Source organism: Aspergillus pseudonomiae (assembly GCF_009193645.1).
Source record: "Aspergillus pseudonomiae strain CBS 119388 unplaced genomic scaffold BDV37scaffold_14, whole genome shotgun sequence".
NCBI classification, from domain to species: domain Eukaryota; kingdom Fungi; phylum Ascomycota; class Eurotiomycetes; order Eurotiales; family Aspergillaceae; genus Aspergillus; species Aspergillus pseudonomiae.
The window spans coordinates 389,564-406,790 of NW_022476006.1; the positions used below are offsets into that span (position 1 = coordinate 389,564).

General features: G+C 52.1%; 7 protein-coding genes across 7 annotated transcripts; 4 read left to right on the forward strand and 3 right to left on the reverse strand.

The window, feature by feature from the left end:
• Window positions 1–469: 469 nt before the first annotated feature.
• On the reverse strand, window positions 470–1,294 carry BDV37DRAFT_291614 (serine hydrolase FSH; the record flags this gene model as incomplete). The annotated part of the gene is made up of 1 exon (XM_032088989.1): window positions 470–1,294. The coding sequence occupies exon 1, from the start codon at window positions 1,271–1,273 to the stop codon at window positions 470–472; it is 804 nt and encodes a 267-aa protein (XP_031944242.1). The 5' UTR covers window positions 1,274–1,294.
• Window positions 1,295–2,056: 762 nt separating this feature from the next.
• BDV37DRAFT_242194 (major facilitator superfamily domain-containing protein) lies at window positions 2,057–3,486 on the forward strand. Its single transcript, XM_032081283.1, has one exon. It carries the CDS (start codon window positions 2,143–2,145, stop codon window positions 3,442–3,444), a length of 1,302 nt encoding a protein of 433 aa, XP_031944243.1. The 5' UTR covers window positions 2,057–2,142; the 3' UTR covers window positions 3,445–3,486.
• A 280-nt stretch (window positions 3,487–3,766) lies between these two features.
• Window positions 3,767–4,096, reverse strand: BDV37DRAFT_280530 (YciI family protein; the record flags this gene model as incomplete). Its single annotated transcript, XM_032086595.1, has 1 exon — window positions 3,767–4,096. The coding sequence occupies one exon, from the start codon at window positions 4,094–4,096 to the stop codon at window positions 3,767–3,769; it is 330 nt and encodes a 109-aa protein (XP_031944244.1).
• A 719-nt stretch (window positions 4,097–4,815) lies between these two features.
• Window positions 4,816–5,920, forward strand: BDV37DRAFT_280531 (isopenicillin N synthase family dioxygenase; the record flags this gene model as incomplete). The annotated part of the gene is made up of 3 exons (XM_032086596.1): window positions 4,816–5,148; window positions 5,198–5,495; window positions 5,553–5,920. 3 exons carry the CDS (start codon window positions 4,816–4,818, stop codon window positions 5,918–5,920), a joined length of 999 nt encoding a protein of 332 aa, XP_031944245.1.
• A 462-nt stretch (window positions 5,921–6,382) lies between these two features.
• On the reverse strand, window positions 6,383–7,290 carry BDV37DRAFT_269632 (putative short chain dehydrogenase; the record flags this gene model as incomplete). Its single annotated transcript, XM_032084402.1, has 3 exons — window positions 6,383–6,897; window positions 6,951–7,199; window positions 7,260–7,290. 3 exons carry the CDS (start codon window positions 7,288–7,290, stop codon window positions 6,383–6,385), a joined length of 795 nt encoding a protein of 264 aa, XP_031944246.1.
• A 266-nt stretch (window positions 7,291–7,556) lies between these two features.
• On the forward strand, window positions 7,557–8,585 carry BDV37DRAFT_291616 (SDR family oxidoreductase; the record flags this gene model as incomplete). The annotated part of the gene is made up of 2 exons (XM_032088990.1): window positions 7,557–8,006; window positions 8,079–8,585. 2 exons carry the CDS (start codon window positions 7,557–7,559, stop codon window positions 8,583–8,585), a joined length of 957 nt encoding a protein of 318 aa, XP_031944247.1.
• Window positions 8,586–9,216: 631 nt separating this feature from the next.
• BDV37DRAFT_280534 (putative polyketide synthase) lies at window positions 9,217–17,081 on the forward strand (the record flags this gene model as incomplete). Its single annotated transcript, XM_032086597.1, has 3 exons — window positions 9,217–9,864; window positions 9,920–16,609; window positions 16,665–17,081. The coding sequence occupies 3 exons, from the start codon at window positions 9,217–9,219 to the stop codon at window positions 17,079–17,081; spliced, it is 7,755 nt and encodes a 2,584-aa protein (XP_031944248.1).
• Window positions 17,082–17,227: the final 146 nt, after the last annotated feature.

Genomic DNA, 17,227 nt, shown 5'->3' on the forward strand with positions numbered 1-17,227 from the left:
AGTTTCTCCGGGGGTAGCCTTCCCTCGTATGCAGGTAAGCAGAGAAACCACGGAATAACGTTCTCTGGGGCCTGCCAAATTCCGGATAACCCCTTCCTCTGGGCGTTCGTATGGTAGGGTGAGCCAAATAGTCTTGGCCCACTTTTATGGTTGGTGTCATCTTCCAAGTTAAATCCATAAAGTTATTCCGAAGCCTGTGTCGGGTGGGGCCCCAGCCTTAGCCTTTGCTGTATGGTTCTACGACTTCTTTCATCTAATTAGCCCTTGATATGAGCTTTGAGGTGACCCACAAGTCGATCGGCTTCTCATTACAAGCCGATAATTAGTCATGGTCAGTAATAGGTATGTACTAGGAAGTTCAGATAGACACTGTATAGTTCTAACCCTTCATAAAACATGTCTATTATAATATGTACAATCTCCCATCATACTTCCCTATGCCATGCTGCTTAGCTAACAGTCGGTAAACCTACAAATTTCTACCTAGCACACCCGTCTGCTGAGCCACACACAATATCTGCTCAACCACAGATGCCGCATCACGAAACTTGATCGGCACACGATGATTCCCACTCCATTCCACAAGTGTCGCCGTGCGAGAATCACAATACTGATAAAGAAGCCTTCGATGCAACTCCAGTCCAGGGTCCGTCAGCCCGTGAACATGCACAGTTGGAATTTGTAGACGAGTATCCTGCAACAAGTCCATGGAAACCAGTGGCTCCCCTCCAGTGGTACACTGCGCAGCATCGACAAAGCCGCGGGGCATAGGCAGGTCCGGACGAAGCCATCTCAGCGGACCCCGTCCCGCCAACAGCACGGCGAACCGGAATACCGGCCAAGTCTCGTCAAGTTCATTCCGTCGCCGCAGCTCTTGCTGTGTAGCAAGGATGCCGGCCGCGAGATGGGCCCCCTGGCTGAAACCGAGTAGTCCGACCCAGTCTCCCGTCGCCCCTTGACAGTCGTCTGCGCGTCGTGCGGCGACTATGGAGTCCTCGATTTTTCTCACGATGTCGTGTGCGTCCTCGGCTGGGTCTTCGGGCCGTACGCGCAGCCATGCTTTGAATGGTCCGTAGTCTTTGTATACGGATGTCACGTCGGGGCCTGGGCGTGCTGGGAGGGGCGCTTCGGCGAAGACTAGTCGGAAGTGTGGGCGGAGCAACCGTTCGAGGACGCGGCATTGCATGCGAAAGATGCGGGCGTTGGTGCCGCCGCCATGGAGGCAGAGGATCCGTGGTAGGTGGAGCGTTGAGTCGATGGTCGGAACTATCATTTTCTGATTTGCAGTTGCGAGGTGTCCTGGACTTGTTGGCCGGAAAGGATGGTTAAGCTGTGTGATGTGTACGGCGTATAGTAAGCAAATTTAGCTCTATCGGAACGTTGCGACGGCTGGCGGTTGTGCATAGAGATTAGTGACTTTATATAGCGGTGTATAACACCGAATCTACCATTATGACATTATTTACTGGGGCTGACAGTCTTATATGGAGTTCTCCTAGACCTTGATAGCTATGAAGGATTATGATGGCTTGAACTTAAACGAGGCCGCGGACACAAGAATATATATCTTTGGCCGGAAACTTTCCTGTCAGCGCACAGCTAACTATATATCTACCTTTTATGAGCTGTCCAGTATTACGCACGGATTTGAAAACCTTCCCCCCTATTTTCCCAAATGTTTTTGTTCGCAGTATCTACTAGACACTTAGAACAGCCATGCTGACGCGTTGGGCTGAAGTGGGGCGGCACGGGCCGTGTGGGGGGCGATGATTGGACGTTCGGAGTTTCTTTTGCTGGCGGTCATGATTCATCACGCGCATGCAGAAGCCCTAAGAGGAAGATGACCAGGAAAATCCATGGATGGCCAACAGCCTCCGAAGGCTGCAAACACCAAGTATCTCCGAGAGTTCACAAATGGAGTTAATTTCCCGAGGGACCCGACCCTAAGCCCGACTGACAATGTTGTATATAAAGGGAATAACAAATTGACAGGAGGGTTGGATCGTGCAAACTACAGTCTTGAGCCTGCATCAAGAATATTATAATTATTGTTACTGCTGTCACTCCTTTTCATACGTCTGAATTCCGCCTATCCTCTGAAGAATTGGAACAGAAACTGGTGGCACTTGACCTGAAACTGCCATGAGCGACACAGCGGCGCAGAGTGAGAAGAGCATGGATACTAAACCTCCACAGCCTCAAGAACCTCCATCCCGACCTGCCGGTGGACCATCTCCCCCACCCAATGGAGGCTCTTTGGCATGGCTGAATGTCTTGGGCAGTTTCATGCTCTATTTCAACACCTGGGGTATCCTCAACACCTTCGGTGCTTACCAGACCTACTATGAGTCTGGGGTGCTCTTCACTGCGAGTTCTTCTGATATTTCCTGGGTTGGCTCGATCGCAGCCTTTATGTTGCTGTTTGTGGGACTCTTTGTCGGCCCGATTTACGACCGTGGCTTCCTCCGCACACTCCTTATCGTGGGTGGTTTCATGGTCGTCTTCGGGCATATGATGCTCAGTCTCTGCAAGACCTTCTGGCAAGTTCTGCTCGCCCAAGGCTTCGTGGTCGGTATCGGGACCGGGTGTCTTTTTGTTCCTTGCGTCGCTATCATCCCTCAGTACTTCAGCACCAAGATGGGCATGGCCATGGGCATCGCTGCCTCGGGCTCCGCCCTGGGAGGTGTTATTTATCCCGTCGTGCTGTATCGACTGATCAACGAGATCGGCTTCCCTTGGGCTGTTCGCGTCATTGGATTCATTGCGCTGGGAACCCTGCTGATCCCCTTATCTGTGATGAAGCTCCGTGTCAAGCCCCCCAAGGTTCGCGCCATCTTAGATCCGACCGCGTTCACTGATGCCGGCTACATGACATTCATCCTCACCTCTCTCGTCGCCTACATGGGCTTGTTCGTTATCCTGTTCTACCTCTCCTACTACTCTGCCGCGGAGCACATCACCGACGAATCCCTCGCTTTTTACCTGGTCACCATCTTCAACGCCGCATCTGTGTTTGGCCGGACCATTCCCAACAAGATGGCCGACAAGATGGGTCCCTTCAACCTTCTCGTACCGGCCTCCTTGATCTCCGGTATGCTGATGCTGCTCATGATGGTTGTGCATTCCAAAGGCGCGATTATCGTCATGGCGCTGCTTTCCGGGTTTATGAGTGGTGCTCTGATCGGCTTGCCGCCCATGTGCCTTGCCATGCTCACCAAAGATAAGTCGCGACTGGGAACTCGAATTGGCATGGGTTACGCCATTATTGCTCTGGGTGTCCTGATCAGCGGCCCCAGCAGTGGGGCGATCCTGCGGACCGGTGGTGACTCCCTTAACTGGCACAGCTTGTGGACCTTTGGTGGTGTACCGACTTGCGCTGCGGGTCTGTTGTACGCTGCAATCCGTGTGGCCAAGTATGGCCCCAAGCTTGCGATTAAGGCATAGGGGATTTCCCTTTTCAACCACCTGGTCCGCAGGAGAGTGTCTTGCCTTCCGGATGATATGAATTTATGACTAAAAGAATGGACTTCAGATGATAACGGAGGCTGGAAGTGGTTAATGATTGTTTTCTTTCTCTATCAGGAACATAATTAGAATATATCCTTCAGTGCTTTTTTAATTAATCTCCACTTAATAGCTTGTCAAAAATTCATTCTAGCCAAATAAGTTACATAGAAAAATAACAATCACCGCTACAAGACATTGCACAGAGCTCTACAGTAATTGGAAATACCTGAGAAGTTCCGATCAGGGCTTAATCGAATCTTCAAGCCGCTGTCCTCACGCCACATTTGAACGGTGCCACCACTGCGCGATCCATGTTCCAAACTCCCGCCTCAACGAATGCGTTTTTGCTGACGATCGCGCGTACCTCCTCCTCGGTCGTCGCTCGAAACATCATGACACTGCTGGTGATCTCCATCCTGTCTTCTGGCCCCTTCGGATGTGCTGCCAAGGTGGGACCTGCGAAAACAATAGTTCCATCTGCGACGTATGGCTTGAGGTGCGAGAGATGGGCGTCTCGGGCGTTGGTCCACGCCTGCATATCGCTCACGTTCACGGGGATTTGAACGAGCCAGTCGTATTTTTCGGACATCTTGAGTGACAGTTGAGTGACTGTTGAGTGACTGTCGATTTAGGAGGAACCGTCAGAATTGGATCTATTTTGCTGTCGCAGATGCCCAATGGAGTAGGGTTGTTGGTTTTGCGAGTGGGGATGTGTTAATGCTCGGTGTCCTGATAGATTTTGCAATTTCTTACATTTAAATTTATAAGTTCTGGCTCTATTCCATTTTGCCCTAAAATACTAGTTCGCTTATTACTACTACACGTTACCTTTGGTGGCGCCTCTCCCTCACATTGGCACCATCTTCAATTTATTCTCCATATTTCTAGGCCCGGAGTAACCTTTTAGAATACGCTGAATCTCTTGGCAAAGAGACTATCGGAATAAAATTATAGAGGAAAGGACTTAAAAAGATAGTCCTACCAAAAGTCAGCTCAGACTAACCATATTCCTTCAGCATCCGATGTTTCAGGCCCCCAAGACCCGGAGTAATCTTTTAGAATCAGCCCCATGGATCGTTCACTGCACAGACGTGTTTGGAAAGAGAGCTGACCAGGCTGACCAAAACGAAAGACGAACAGTGTAGACAGTAGCCATGCGGCCAGGGAGCAGATTTGAGGTCCGTTTTCTGTAGTAAACCGACATTCCTCGTTTGCATACAAGTGACCTTTATTTCTATGTTCAAACTAGAACCTGAGAATCTACGACCTATACCCCAACATCTGATACCATAGCTTAGACAAAGGAAAATGGGTAGCAACAGTGTAGTGCCGCCTACTGCAATCCCGACAGTGGATATCAGTCCGTTCCTCGATGAGAACGCCTCCCCAGAGGCTAAGCAGCAAGTCGTCGACGCAATGCGCGACGCATGCACCACCTTTGGCTTCTTCTACCTCGTCGGCCACGGTATCCCCGAAGAAGATCGCCGGATGATTCTGAATTGCGCCAAGCTATACTTCTCCCTGCCGAAGGAAGACAAGATGGAGACGTGGATCGGGAAGGCGATGGGTCGCTCGTTCCGTGGCTATGAGCCACCCGCACTGCAGGTGCACCAGGAGGGTCTGTTACCGGATACAAAGGAGGTGAGTCGTTACCATCGGAGTACTGAAAGAACAGTTCTAATTCTAGAAGGGGTTCATCATCGGCCGGGAGACACCCGCAGACGCCCCGGAAGCTGGCACTTTCCACACCGGCCCTAACCAGTGGCCGAAGGCTCTCGCGGACGAAGACTTCCGCATTCCTGTCATGGAATATCACGCTAAGATGCTCGAAATGGTGAATGTGATCCTCAAGGTCCTTGCCCGTGGTCTTCCAGCGCACTGGGGCTGTTCGCCCGACGTCTTTGACGAGTTGACGGTTAATCCTTCCGCCCCGCTGCGTCTTCTCCACTATGCTCCCCAGCCGGTGAAGCATGATAGCCAATTTGGCGGTATGTACTGGCTTTATGATCCTAATTGGAAACTTTTGACTCTAACATAGGGTTCAGTGGGCGATCATACCGACTTCGGCAATGTCTCCGTTCTTCTCCAGGAGGAAGACACAGAGGGACTGGAAGTCTTCTACCCGCCAACGCAGACTTGGGTTCCTGTGCCAGTCAAGGAACATTCCTATGTGATCAACATGGGCGATATGATGCAGAAATGGACGGCCGGGTACTACCGGAGCGCGCGTCACCGTGTTGTCAATCATAACATCAGGCCAAGGTACAGCGCACCGTTCTTCCTGAATGGGAATCTCGACCTCAAGTGCCAGGCTTTGGATGGTTCAGGCGTTGAGACGGTGATTGGTGAGCATATTCGGCAACGCCTGATGGAGACTATTGGGGGTGAGGCTGGTAGGAAGCTGGGCCTCTGATTGTCCCCTGGTAGTTATGGTGGTTATTTGTTATCTTTTATGCGTAGTGAATTGCTTTGAATCTTGTGATAATTTATGTAGCTGAGATTGTATTCTAATCGGGTATTGTTTCTTCAATTAACTCGCCATTTTGAGTTTTTATCTTTAGTAGATGTAGCTTGTGGTTGCGTACTATTTACCATTGGCTTCCCATAGACATTCAGCGCGTCTAGTATACCTTAGTTGAAGCACTCGACCCCTTGGAGCATGCAGCGCTTTTTTTTAGCATTGGTGTAGTGATTTAAGGTACAAGTCTATGCCTGCTACATGAGATCAAATGGCTTCTACAATAAAGTAAGAATAATTTATACTATGGCTACAGTGACCAGAGTAAGCTCTAATGGGATTCTCAAAAGTAGATTCCAAAGACTAGCTCTGCCTTCGTGACTATTGATACCATGGCACTCTCCATTGGCCACCTATTTACCATGGTTGAATCGGCGTCAAGTATTCGCGTACGACATTACCCGCCTCACCGTCTCTATCTCCCTCAACCACTCGTCGGATGGTATCGCCTCCAATACTCGGATCCTGCGCCCCCAGCCTCTTCAACAGGTCTACATCACCACCCAAGCCAGTAGCCAACAGACCCGGAGCAACAGACCACACCTTCACCCCGTCATTCTTCAAGGCCTTCGCCCACTCCACCATTACCATATTAAGCCCTGTCTTCGAGGACCGGTACCCGACGAACGGAAATGGTTTGGGAAGCCCTGCCGGTGGGAAAACGTTCCTCGGGTTGTTGGGATCTGAAGAACCCTGCAACGAGGAAAGACCACTAGTGATGAATAATAGTCTAGGATCTTGAGACTTGAGCAAGAGTGGGAGAAAAGCCGTAGTCATGATATGTGCACCAGTCACATTGACATCCCATGCTTTATTCCAGGCCTCTCGGGCTGTCATGCGGCCATCCGCGATGTGGGCGTCGAAACAAGCTCCTGGTTCTCCAGTTAGACATCCTTTTATTTGTAGAGGAGGAAGTATCACGAACCAGCGTTATTGATGAGACAATCAACCCGTTCGTATTTGGCTGAGATATGCTTGAAAGCTGCCTCGATTGACTCGTCGCTTTCAACGTCCACCTGGAACGGCTCGATTGAGCTTGGCGATGTCCCAGAATCGATGTTCTGGCAGGCCGATTGAGCCTTCTCAAGATTGCGACCACCAAGCAGGATGTGGTATTTCTGGCTCGAGCGCAATAGTGATTTGACTGTTTCCAGGCCGATGCCGGTGTTCGCGCCTATCATCTACAGTCAGCTGTCTGCACCGTATGAATATCCGTGCATATGTTAGACCTTACCTGTTATGATTACAATCTTACCAGAATGCATGTTGTCTGTAGTGTGCTATTTTCGATCGCACGCCGACGGCATAATAAATACTGGAGCCCGCGTAGTGCCAGGAGAAACGATATGTTGGATCGTAGTTGGGGGCCGGAGGCACTTATGAAAAAGAAACTCCGAGCAGGCGAGACACTATTCTGATGAACAACCCATCTAGTCGTATAATACCTTGGCTCAATAATTCTACACCCCAAAGCTCACATTTCCAAACTTAACCCTAGACCACAATCCGAATACACTATACCAACCTCGAGATGAGCGAAATCCTCGTAATAACCTGCCCAAGCGGCAAGCAATGCTCGCGTCTGATCCCCCTCCTCTACAACAAGGGCAAATTCCAGCTCCGCCTCGCTGCACACTCCGAAGCCTCCGCCCTCAAGCTCAAAGCCCAATACCCCGACGCGGACGTCGTAACGGCAGACCTCCAGCACCTCTCCGACTGCCGGCAGCTCCTGCACGGCGCCACAGCCATCAACGCCGTGCTGCCGAGTCTGCACTCCCACGAGAAAGAAATCGGCTTCAACCTGATCGACGCAGCGGTTGCGGAGTCTCGACGTGCGGGAAACGTGTTCCGGCACTTCGTCTTCTCGAGCGTCCTTGGGACCCAGCACCGCAATCTCCTGCAGCATGATCTGAAGAGCTACGTTGAGGAACGCCTATTTCTGAGTCCGCTGGATTGTTGGACGATTCTCAAGCCGACGAATGTGGGTTTTCTATCTTAGCTGCTTTTATGTTCTACTATGTAAGGTTCGGGGGCATGCTGACTTGTCGTACAGTTCCTGGATGCATACCCCGTCGCCGCGCTGGCGGCACAGGAAACACCCGTTCTGGAGAAATGGTGGAAGCCAGAACACCAGAACAGCGTGATCGCGCTGGCGGATCTGGCTGAGGCGTCGGCCAAGGTGTTGAATGAGAGAGAGAGGCATTATCTGGCTGAATACCCCCTGTGCTCGACGATGCCCATTTCTGAGACGGAGATTATTGAAATCATTGAGAGGCGCATTGGGAAGAAGATCGAGCTCAGGACGCCTTCGTTTGAGACGGGGGTTAATAAGCTCGTTAGGGCTTTGTATGGTGGGGAGGAGAAGGGCGATGGCGAGCTGGGTCTTGGGTTGGCCAGTGAGGGTGATTTACGCGGTGATCTCGTGCGTGATACGGTTGAGCATTTGATTTTGTTTTATAATCGGCGTGGCCTGAAGGGCAGTCCGAATGTGCTGAGGTGGTTGTTGGGGAGGGAGCCTACTTCTGTTGCGCAGTGGGTTGATGGGGTTGCGCTTGTGTGAGTGAGGTTGTAGATGCAGTTATTAGGTATGCTAGGTTTGATTATGTTGAATGAGATCAATGCACAGGTCTAGAGTCACTGTGTTTATGTCTAAGAGCAAATGTAGTAGGCTGAGCATGTGCCCTATTACCCGGGGATATCAACGGATACCTAATAATAATACTCTACAAAGATCAAAGATGGCTACACTTGCTATATGGTGCTGAATAGTTCACTATGTCGACTTCCATTCAAAGGGCTCTCTAAGGCAACTGCTCAGGTAAGCTTACAGAGAACTTCGTGTATATTCACGACCAAGCAGAGACCCCAGACATCCTAAGAATAACACCGAATAAAAACATCAGGGAAAATTAAGGAAGAGGCTGATTTCCGGGCCCCCGTCGGACAATCTTTTTAAGCAGTACTTTTCTCCGGAGTGTAAGATTAGGGCTGCAGGATTCGCGACCCCAGGAATTCAATCCAATCACCGCCTTCCGAGATGGTAGCTTGTAATCCTCTCGACTTATGATGATCCCAGCTATAAATCAGACTTGTATATTTACACCCCTTCATTCCACAGACTGTCAGCTTCCAAGCAACATCCAGACACGAAATCTCTACTCTTCCATAACACCCTTGACCCGGCATTCAACATGGTCACTTCAACCTCTAACACCAAATCCGAGAGCCTTAAGCTGGTCTTTGGGCCTCAAGACCCTAACCTCGACGACACATTCTTGCAGACGCTTCGGACAACACTGCTCGAAACACCCGAGCTCCAGTGGGTCGTAGACACATTGACACAATTGCCGCGGGAATGGCAAAAGATTGCCGATGCCCACCCAGAACTAGCAGCATTCCAGGGCCAGAGATACCTGGACTTGCTAAACAAATGGGTTAGAAGAGGCGTACTGCCCTCGAATCTGTTTCCACTGCCCAACATCCTCGTTACCCCGTTGGTCGTGACGACGCAACTGGCACAGTACACGAAATTTGTAAAGCAAATCAACCCGGGTTTTTCATCGAATGATAGCCTTCAAGGGACTCTGAAGCTTGATACAGAGACAGTGGGTCTTTGCACTGGGCTCATAAGCTCAGCTGCGGTGGCTAGTTCTGCGAATCTCGCAGAGCTGCAAAAGCATGGCGCAGCCGCTATTCGCATGGCCACCGCTATCGGGGCATTGGTCGACGCCGGAGATTCAGATCATGAAGACGGAGACAGATGGCAGTCGTTGGCTGTTGGGTGGACGGCCCATGCTCTGGAGAGTAAATTGGACAGCATTGTAGACAGTTTCCCGGAGGTACTTTACCCTGTACAAAATCGACTGAGATGAGACTATACTAATGGTCTTGTAGGCATATGTGTCGGTCATTTCCGAAGCTCGCCTCGCCACCCTCACCGTGCTGAAGACCGACGCCCCTGAACTGTTGGAGAAGCTAAAAGATACTGGCTTCATCTTCACAAAGACCGGCTTGCGGGGACCATTCCACTGTGGCAAGCGCGAGAAGCAGGCGGCTTCCCTCTTGCAGCTCTTTGACTCAGACCCATCCTTCCAATTCCCACACGCTTCTCAACTCGTTTTCGGCATGCACTCTGCTGATGGTGGCAGATTCCAACTTGAGGACAAACTTCACCATGCAGTAGCCCGAGCAATGCTGACCGACAAGGCTGATTGGCACAAGCTTTTTACAACACTGCATGAGTCAACTTCTACTCGCCCATATCTCACCATCTGCTTCGGAAGCCAGCGCTTCATGCCGCAGTGGTTCCTCCGCAAAATCGGCCCTAAGCTGGCGTACGCTGCCGATCTCGATTTTACGTCGGCCCAGTTACCCCCAGCACTTCGTGCTCTATTAGGGCCCATTGAGGATGACGCCATTGCCGTAGTTGGGATGGCCTGTCACTTCCCTGGAGGAAGTGACCTGGACGAGTTCTGGGACACGATATGCGCGGCCAAATCGCAGTGCACGGAGGTGCCTTCAGACCGCATTAATTTTGATTACGCTGCCTGGCGAGAGAACGATAAGAACAGGAAGTGGTTTGGTAATTTTGTTCGTGACCATGATGCCTTCGACCATAAGTTCTTCCAGAAGAGCCCACGAGAAATGGTGTCATGCGACCCCCAGCATAGAATGATGCTTCAGGTGGCATACCAGGCTGTACAACAGTCCGGATACTTCAACAAAGCAGCCATTGACCAACACGTCGGTTGTTACGTGGGTATTGGAGTGGCTGACTACGAGAACAATGTTGCCTGCCATACACCCACTGCGTATACCGCGACGGGCAACCTCAAGTCCTTCGCTGCCGGAAAGATCAGCCACTTCTTTGGCTGGAGTGGTCCCGGTGTTACCATCGACACGGCTTGCTCGTCCTCTGCCCTGGCTGTTCATCATGCCTGCACCGCTATCTTGAACGGCGAATGCCACGCTGCTCTTGCTGGTGGTGTCAACGTTATGACGAGCCCAGAGTGGTACCAGAACCTTGATGGTGCCTCCTTTCTCAGCCCTACCGGACAGTGTAAGCCGTTTGATGAGGCCGCTGATGGCTACTGCAGAGGAGAAGGCGCTGGCGCTGTTTTCCTAAAGAAATTATCTGCCGCGATCGAAGATGGCGATCAGGTTCTAGGTGTTATCAGGGGCTCCGCCGTGAACCAAAACGCAAATTGCTCGGCTATCACAGCCCCAAGTGTTCAATCCCTCACCAGCGTTTTCAACGGCGTTCTGCGAAAGGCAAGACTTGACCCCAGGCAAATCTCCGTGGTCGAGGCACACGGTACCGGTACACAAGTTGGTGACCGCGCGGAGTACGACAGTGTTCGCAGGGTGTTGGGAGGACAGGGTCGCGCGGAGCCTGTTTCCCTTGGCTCGGTCAAGGGCTTGATCGGTCATCTGGAGTGTGCTTCGGGTGTTGCTGCTTTGATCAAAGTGCTTCTGATGATCCAAAACAGTGCAATCCCTCCGCAGTCCAGCTTCCGCACGATCAGCTCCAAACTGAACGCATCACCATTGGATAACGTCGAGATCTCCACTAGTATGAGGTCGTGGGCGACGGACTTCCGGGCGGCGCTCCTCAACAACTACGGCGCCTCTGGCTCGAACGCGTCGCTTGTCATCACACAGGCAGACCATTTGCGGCTTGACAGTGAAACTCCTACGCTGAGAGAGGCAGTTGCTGGCAAGCGTCCATTTTGGTTCTCTGGCATAGACGACAAGTCCTTGCGATCATATGCTACGAAAATGGTCCGATTCCTCCAATCGAGGAAGCCCAATGACAACCGCTTCACTATTAAAAATCTGTCTTATCAATTGGCGCATCAGTCCAACCGCTCGCTCGGGCAGTCGCTCATGTTTAGCTGCGCGTCCGTTGACGAACTCGAAGCGAAGCTCGCCAGCTTCGCAAATGGACGGGGGGAGCTGACCTCCGCTCAACGCCAACAATCATCTCGTCCGGTCATTCTGTGCTTTGGTGGTCAAAGGTCTAACTTTGTCGGCCTAGATCGTGAAGCCTACGATCAATTCAAACTGCTCCGCACTTACCTCGACCAGTGCCACGAGACGTGTCTATCCCTCGGTCTTGAAGGCATCATTCCAGCCATCTTTGAGCGGACTCCCAGACGTAGCATTGTCGAGTTGCAGACCATGCAGTTCGCTCTGCAGTACGCATGCGCCAAGAGCTGGATAGACAGTGGTGTCAAGGTCACCGCGCTGGTCGGCCACAGCTTCGGGGAACTCACTGCTATGTGCGTCTCTGGAACGCTCTCTGTGGAGGACACACTGAAGATGATTGCCGGGCGTGCTCGTCTCCTTGAGGCTAACTGGGGTCCGGACCGTGGCTCCATGATGGCCGTCGATGGTGAATTAGAGGGCGTTCAAAGACTGCTGCACGAAACTAACGCCGTAAAAGCGACAGAGCGACCTATCAACATAGCTTGCTACAACGGTCCCCGCCAATTCACCATAGCGGGTACATCGAAGGCGATAGAGACTGTTAAGCAGACTCTGTCGAGCGACCCATCTTTCTCATCTATCAAAGCGAAACAGCTAGATATCACCCACGCCTTCCACTCCACACTCGTGGATCCTCTAGTCCCCGAACTCGAGAGGCTTGGGGAGGATTTGATTTTCCGAAGCCCAGCTATTCCCCACGAGAGAGCCACTCAGGAGGCGATCAGTGGGCCTCCAGCTTTCAATGTCTTTGCTTCCCATATGAGGGACCCCGTGTATTTCGACCGAGCAGCCCAACGTCTGGCCCAGAAATACCCCGGCAGCATCTGGCTTGAGGCAGGCTCTGGCTCGGGCGTCACAGCACTGGCCAGTAGAGCGGCAGGATCCCACGGTATGACCTTCCAGTCGATCAACATCACCAGCTCTGGAGCCGTTCAGAATATGGCAGATGCTACGGTGAATTTGTGGAAGGAAGGTGTGAACGTTGCCTTCTGGGAACATGTCGAGCAGACGTCATCTCACTCCCTTCTTCTCCTGCCACCGTATCAGTTCGCTAAATCGAGACATTGGCTGGAGCGCCGGAAGCCGGAAGCCAAGGAGGCAACAGCCGTACCTTCCTTGCCAAAGCCTCCTAAGGGACTTTGGGCATTCATGGGCTTCCAGGACAGTGGTAACACTCACGCCCGCTTCCAGATTCATGCCACATCGGATGAATTCAAGAAGTATGTCTGTGCTCACCTCGTCGCACAAACAGCGCCGATTTGTCCTAGCATGCTGCAGCATGTCATGGCAAGGGAGGCACTGGCAAGCCTCCTGGATGACTCAGATATGATTCCCGAGCTTGAGAATATGGAGAATGACGCACCGTTGTTCCTTGACGAGTCTAAGCTTGTCTGGCTCGATGCGTACAGAACCGATAGTGAATCGACTAGCTGGGATTTCCGCATCACCAGCGTCAATAAAGATAACGCGGGAGATAATGCGACGAAGCACGTTTCAGGCCGGCTGTTGTTCCGCTCTTTCCGTGATGCCTCGAAGATCTTTACAACATGTGAACGTCTGGTAGACCGACGACGTGCTCTTGCACTGCTGGACGGACAAGAGGCGGAACAGGTGATCCAGGGCAGCCGTAACATCTACAAGGTCTTTGCACCCGTTGTGCAGTACAATGACGATACCTACAAGGGGTTGCAAAAGATCGCCGCTACTCGTAACGAGTCAGCGGGTCGCATCGTCATGCAAGACGCGGCACAAACGATTCTCAGCGTGGGGCTCGCAGACACCTTCTGCCAAGTGGCTGGCATCTATTTGAACTGCATGGCCGAGTCTGAGGACGGCAAGATGTATCTATCCAATCGTGTGGAAAGGTGGATCCGCTCCCCAGATGTCCCACTGGACTCGCGACCGGAACATTGGGAGGTGTACGCGATTCATAATCACCCCTCTCCTAAGGAATATGTAAGTGATCTGTTCGTCTTCGACGCGGCTACCGGCCAGTTGGTATGGGTCATACTTGGCCTTCACTTCGTTGAGGTGTCCTTCGCCGGCATGTCTCGTCTTTTGGGACGCTTTGCTGGTGTCCAGCCTGCACAGCAAGTGCCAGCTCCAGAACCCCTTGCAGCACTACCCGCTATTGTGTCTCCCGCTGCGAAGGCACCTGTGAACAAACCAAAGGCCAAGGGCTTTACCGACTCAGCAGCACCGCAGAGGCAACAGGCAAAGCCAAAGAAGGCTCCAGGACGTGATGTCTTGGATGGTGTCCGGGATCTATTCTGTAACTTGCTTGGTCTCGAACCGGAGGATATCCAACCTAGTTCAGATCTTGTGGAGTTGGGCATCGACTCGCTGCTAGCCATGGAGGTCGCTCGCGAGGTGGAGAAGGCGTTCAGCATCAAGTTCGAACTCGAAGAGCTCATGCAAATGACCGATGTTCGGAGCCTAATGAAGTGCATTCAAGCCAACATGGGTGCATCCGACTCTTCCGTGACAGATGGAGATCTGAGCGATGACTTCGAAGAGACCTCAGGAGATAGCGGCATCCAAACTCCGCCAAGTGAGCCTGCTGAAGAAGTGAAAAGTGTCGTTACCGGTAGTGCGCTGAGTGCTGAACTCATTATTGATGCTTTCACTGAAACCAAGACTCTGACCGATCAGTTTATCGAGCAAAGTAATCTGTCTGGCTATTCCAATTACGTCCAGCCAAAGCTTACTGAACTAGTCGTGGCCCACACACTGGACGCCTTTGAGCAATTGGGCTGCTCGCTTCATTCTGCACAGGCAGGCCAAACCATCAAGCCCATTCCCCATCTTCCAAAGCACGACAAGGTCATGGCTGTTTTGACTGGTCTATTGGAGAAGGCTCGCCTGGTCGACTTGGATGGCTTGTCAATGATTCGCACAGCTGTTCCTTTGCCAACCAAGTCCGCTCCGCAGCTGCTCCAGGAACTCCTGCGCGAATATCCCGAGCATTCCTATGATCACAAGCTCACTAGTCTGACCGGATCAAGACTAGCAGACTGCCTGAGTGGTAAAACAGAAGCCATTCAGCTGCTCTTTGGCAGCGCCGAAGGACGTGAGCTTGCTGCCGGTATGTACGGAAAGTCTCCAATCAATGTGGCCTGGCTTCGTCAGCTCCAGCAGTTCTGGCAGCGCTTCATAGCCCACACCCCACAAGAGCAACAGGAGCCAATTAACATCTTGGAAATGGGAGCCGGGACGGGAGGCACCACGGCAGCTCTGTTACCACTGCTCGCCAGCTCCGGCGTCCCCGTCCGCTATACCGCCACCGACATCTCTCCTTCACTGGTGGCAGGTCTCCGGAAACGTTTCAAGAACTACCCCTGGATGTCTTTCGAGGTTATTGATATCGAAAAAGCCCCACCCACCAAGCTTCTCGAAACCCAGCACGTGGTACTGGCGACAAACTGTGTACACGCAACCCACAGTCTGGCGGCGACCACCAAGAACATCCACAGAATCCTTCGTCCCGACGGCTTCCTCATCATGCTGGAAATGACCGAGGCCGTGCCATGGGTAGACTCAGTATTTGGACTAGTAGAAGGCTGGTGGCTATTCAATGACGGTCGGACCCATGCCCTCGCTCAACCCGACCTCTGGCACCGGACATTGCGTGCTAACGGATACGGCCATGTCGACTGGACCGACGGCCAGCTTCCTGAGAATTCGATCCAGCGCATTATTATTGCCCTTGCGTCTCCTCAAAGCCAAAACCTGGTATCTATCTGTCCCCCAGCTCCTTCGATCCCCACGGCTGACCTTGCTGCGCGTCAAGTGGTAGTGGACTCCTTAGTCCAGAAACACACCCTCGATTTTACCGCCCCTACCTCGCTCTCGACATCCCAAACAAATTATGATTCTTCTCGCTATGTTCTAGTGACCGGTGCCACTGGCAGTCTCGGATCTCATCTGGTTGCCCATTTCGCCGCGCAACCGGACGTTCGTAAAGTCATCTGTCTGAACCGGATAAGTGGCTCAGACGCGACAACTCGCCAGCTTGAGGCGCTGCAGTCGAGAGGCTTGGAACTCCATCAAAACCTTGTGTCGAAAGTTGAAGCAATTGAAACCAACTCCTCAGCACCCATGCTCGGCCTTTCCCTCACCGAGTATCAACATTTAGTCAATTGTGTCACTGACGTTGTCCACAATGCATGGGCCATGAGCATGACCCGCCCAGCCCGTGGCTTCGAGCCCCAGTTCAAGGCCATTCGCAATTTAATCGATCTCTGCCGCGACGCTGCCTGTCAACGGCGACCGGGTATACAGAAAATCGGATTCCAATTCGTGTCCTCCGTGTCCGTCGTGGGCTGTCACCCTTTCTTGACCCACAAGGCTCGGGTCCCAGAGCAGAGAGTCAACGTAGCTTCCGCCCTGTCGATGGGGTACGCGGACGCCAAGCTCATCTGTGAGAAGATGCTAGATGAGACGCTGCACAGGCATCCGGAGCACTTCCGCACCATGTCCGTGAGGGTCGGGCAAATCTCCGGGTCCAAGGTCAACGGGTACTGGAATCCGGTGGAGCACCTGGTACACTTGATCAAGTCGTCGCAGTCCCTTGGCGTGCTCCCCGATCTCGACGGTGTATGTTCTTCTTTTGATCTTAATTACCGATTCTCTTTGCTGACAATGTCAATAGGCCTTATCATGGTGTCCCGTCAACGATGTAGCCAGCACACTTGGAGATCTTCTACTAGGGGACGAACCTGCGTATCCAATCTACCACATCGAGAATCCCGTGAGACAGTCCTGGCCCGAGATGATCTCCATACTCTCCGATGCCCTAGAGATTCCGCAAGCCAACATCATTCCTTACGATAAATGGCTCCAACTTGTCCGGAACTGTCCTCCCAGCATTGCGGCATCGGAGAACCCAGCGGTGCGGCTTATCGACTTTTTTGAGACAGACTTTTTGCGCATGTCCTGTGGGGGAATGATCCTCGATACAACACAGAGCAAAGAGCATTCGGCGACGTTGAGAAGTTTGGGTCCCATTGACCGAGAGTTGGTCATGAAGTATATCCGGGCGTGGAAAGATTCGGGGTTTTTGTTGTAATTGATTGTGTGTAATATTGATAGCGAGAGGCGGTGGGCTCAGGTATTTACTGTAGGTACCGACCCTCCGTATATACGGGAGGTCGCTACACTCTTTTGTTCCGCGGTGTTTGGCGTATTTACGGCTTGCTAGCTCTAACTTTTAAT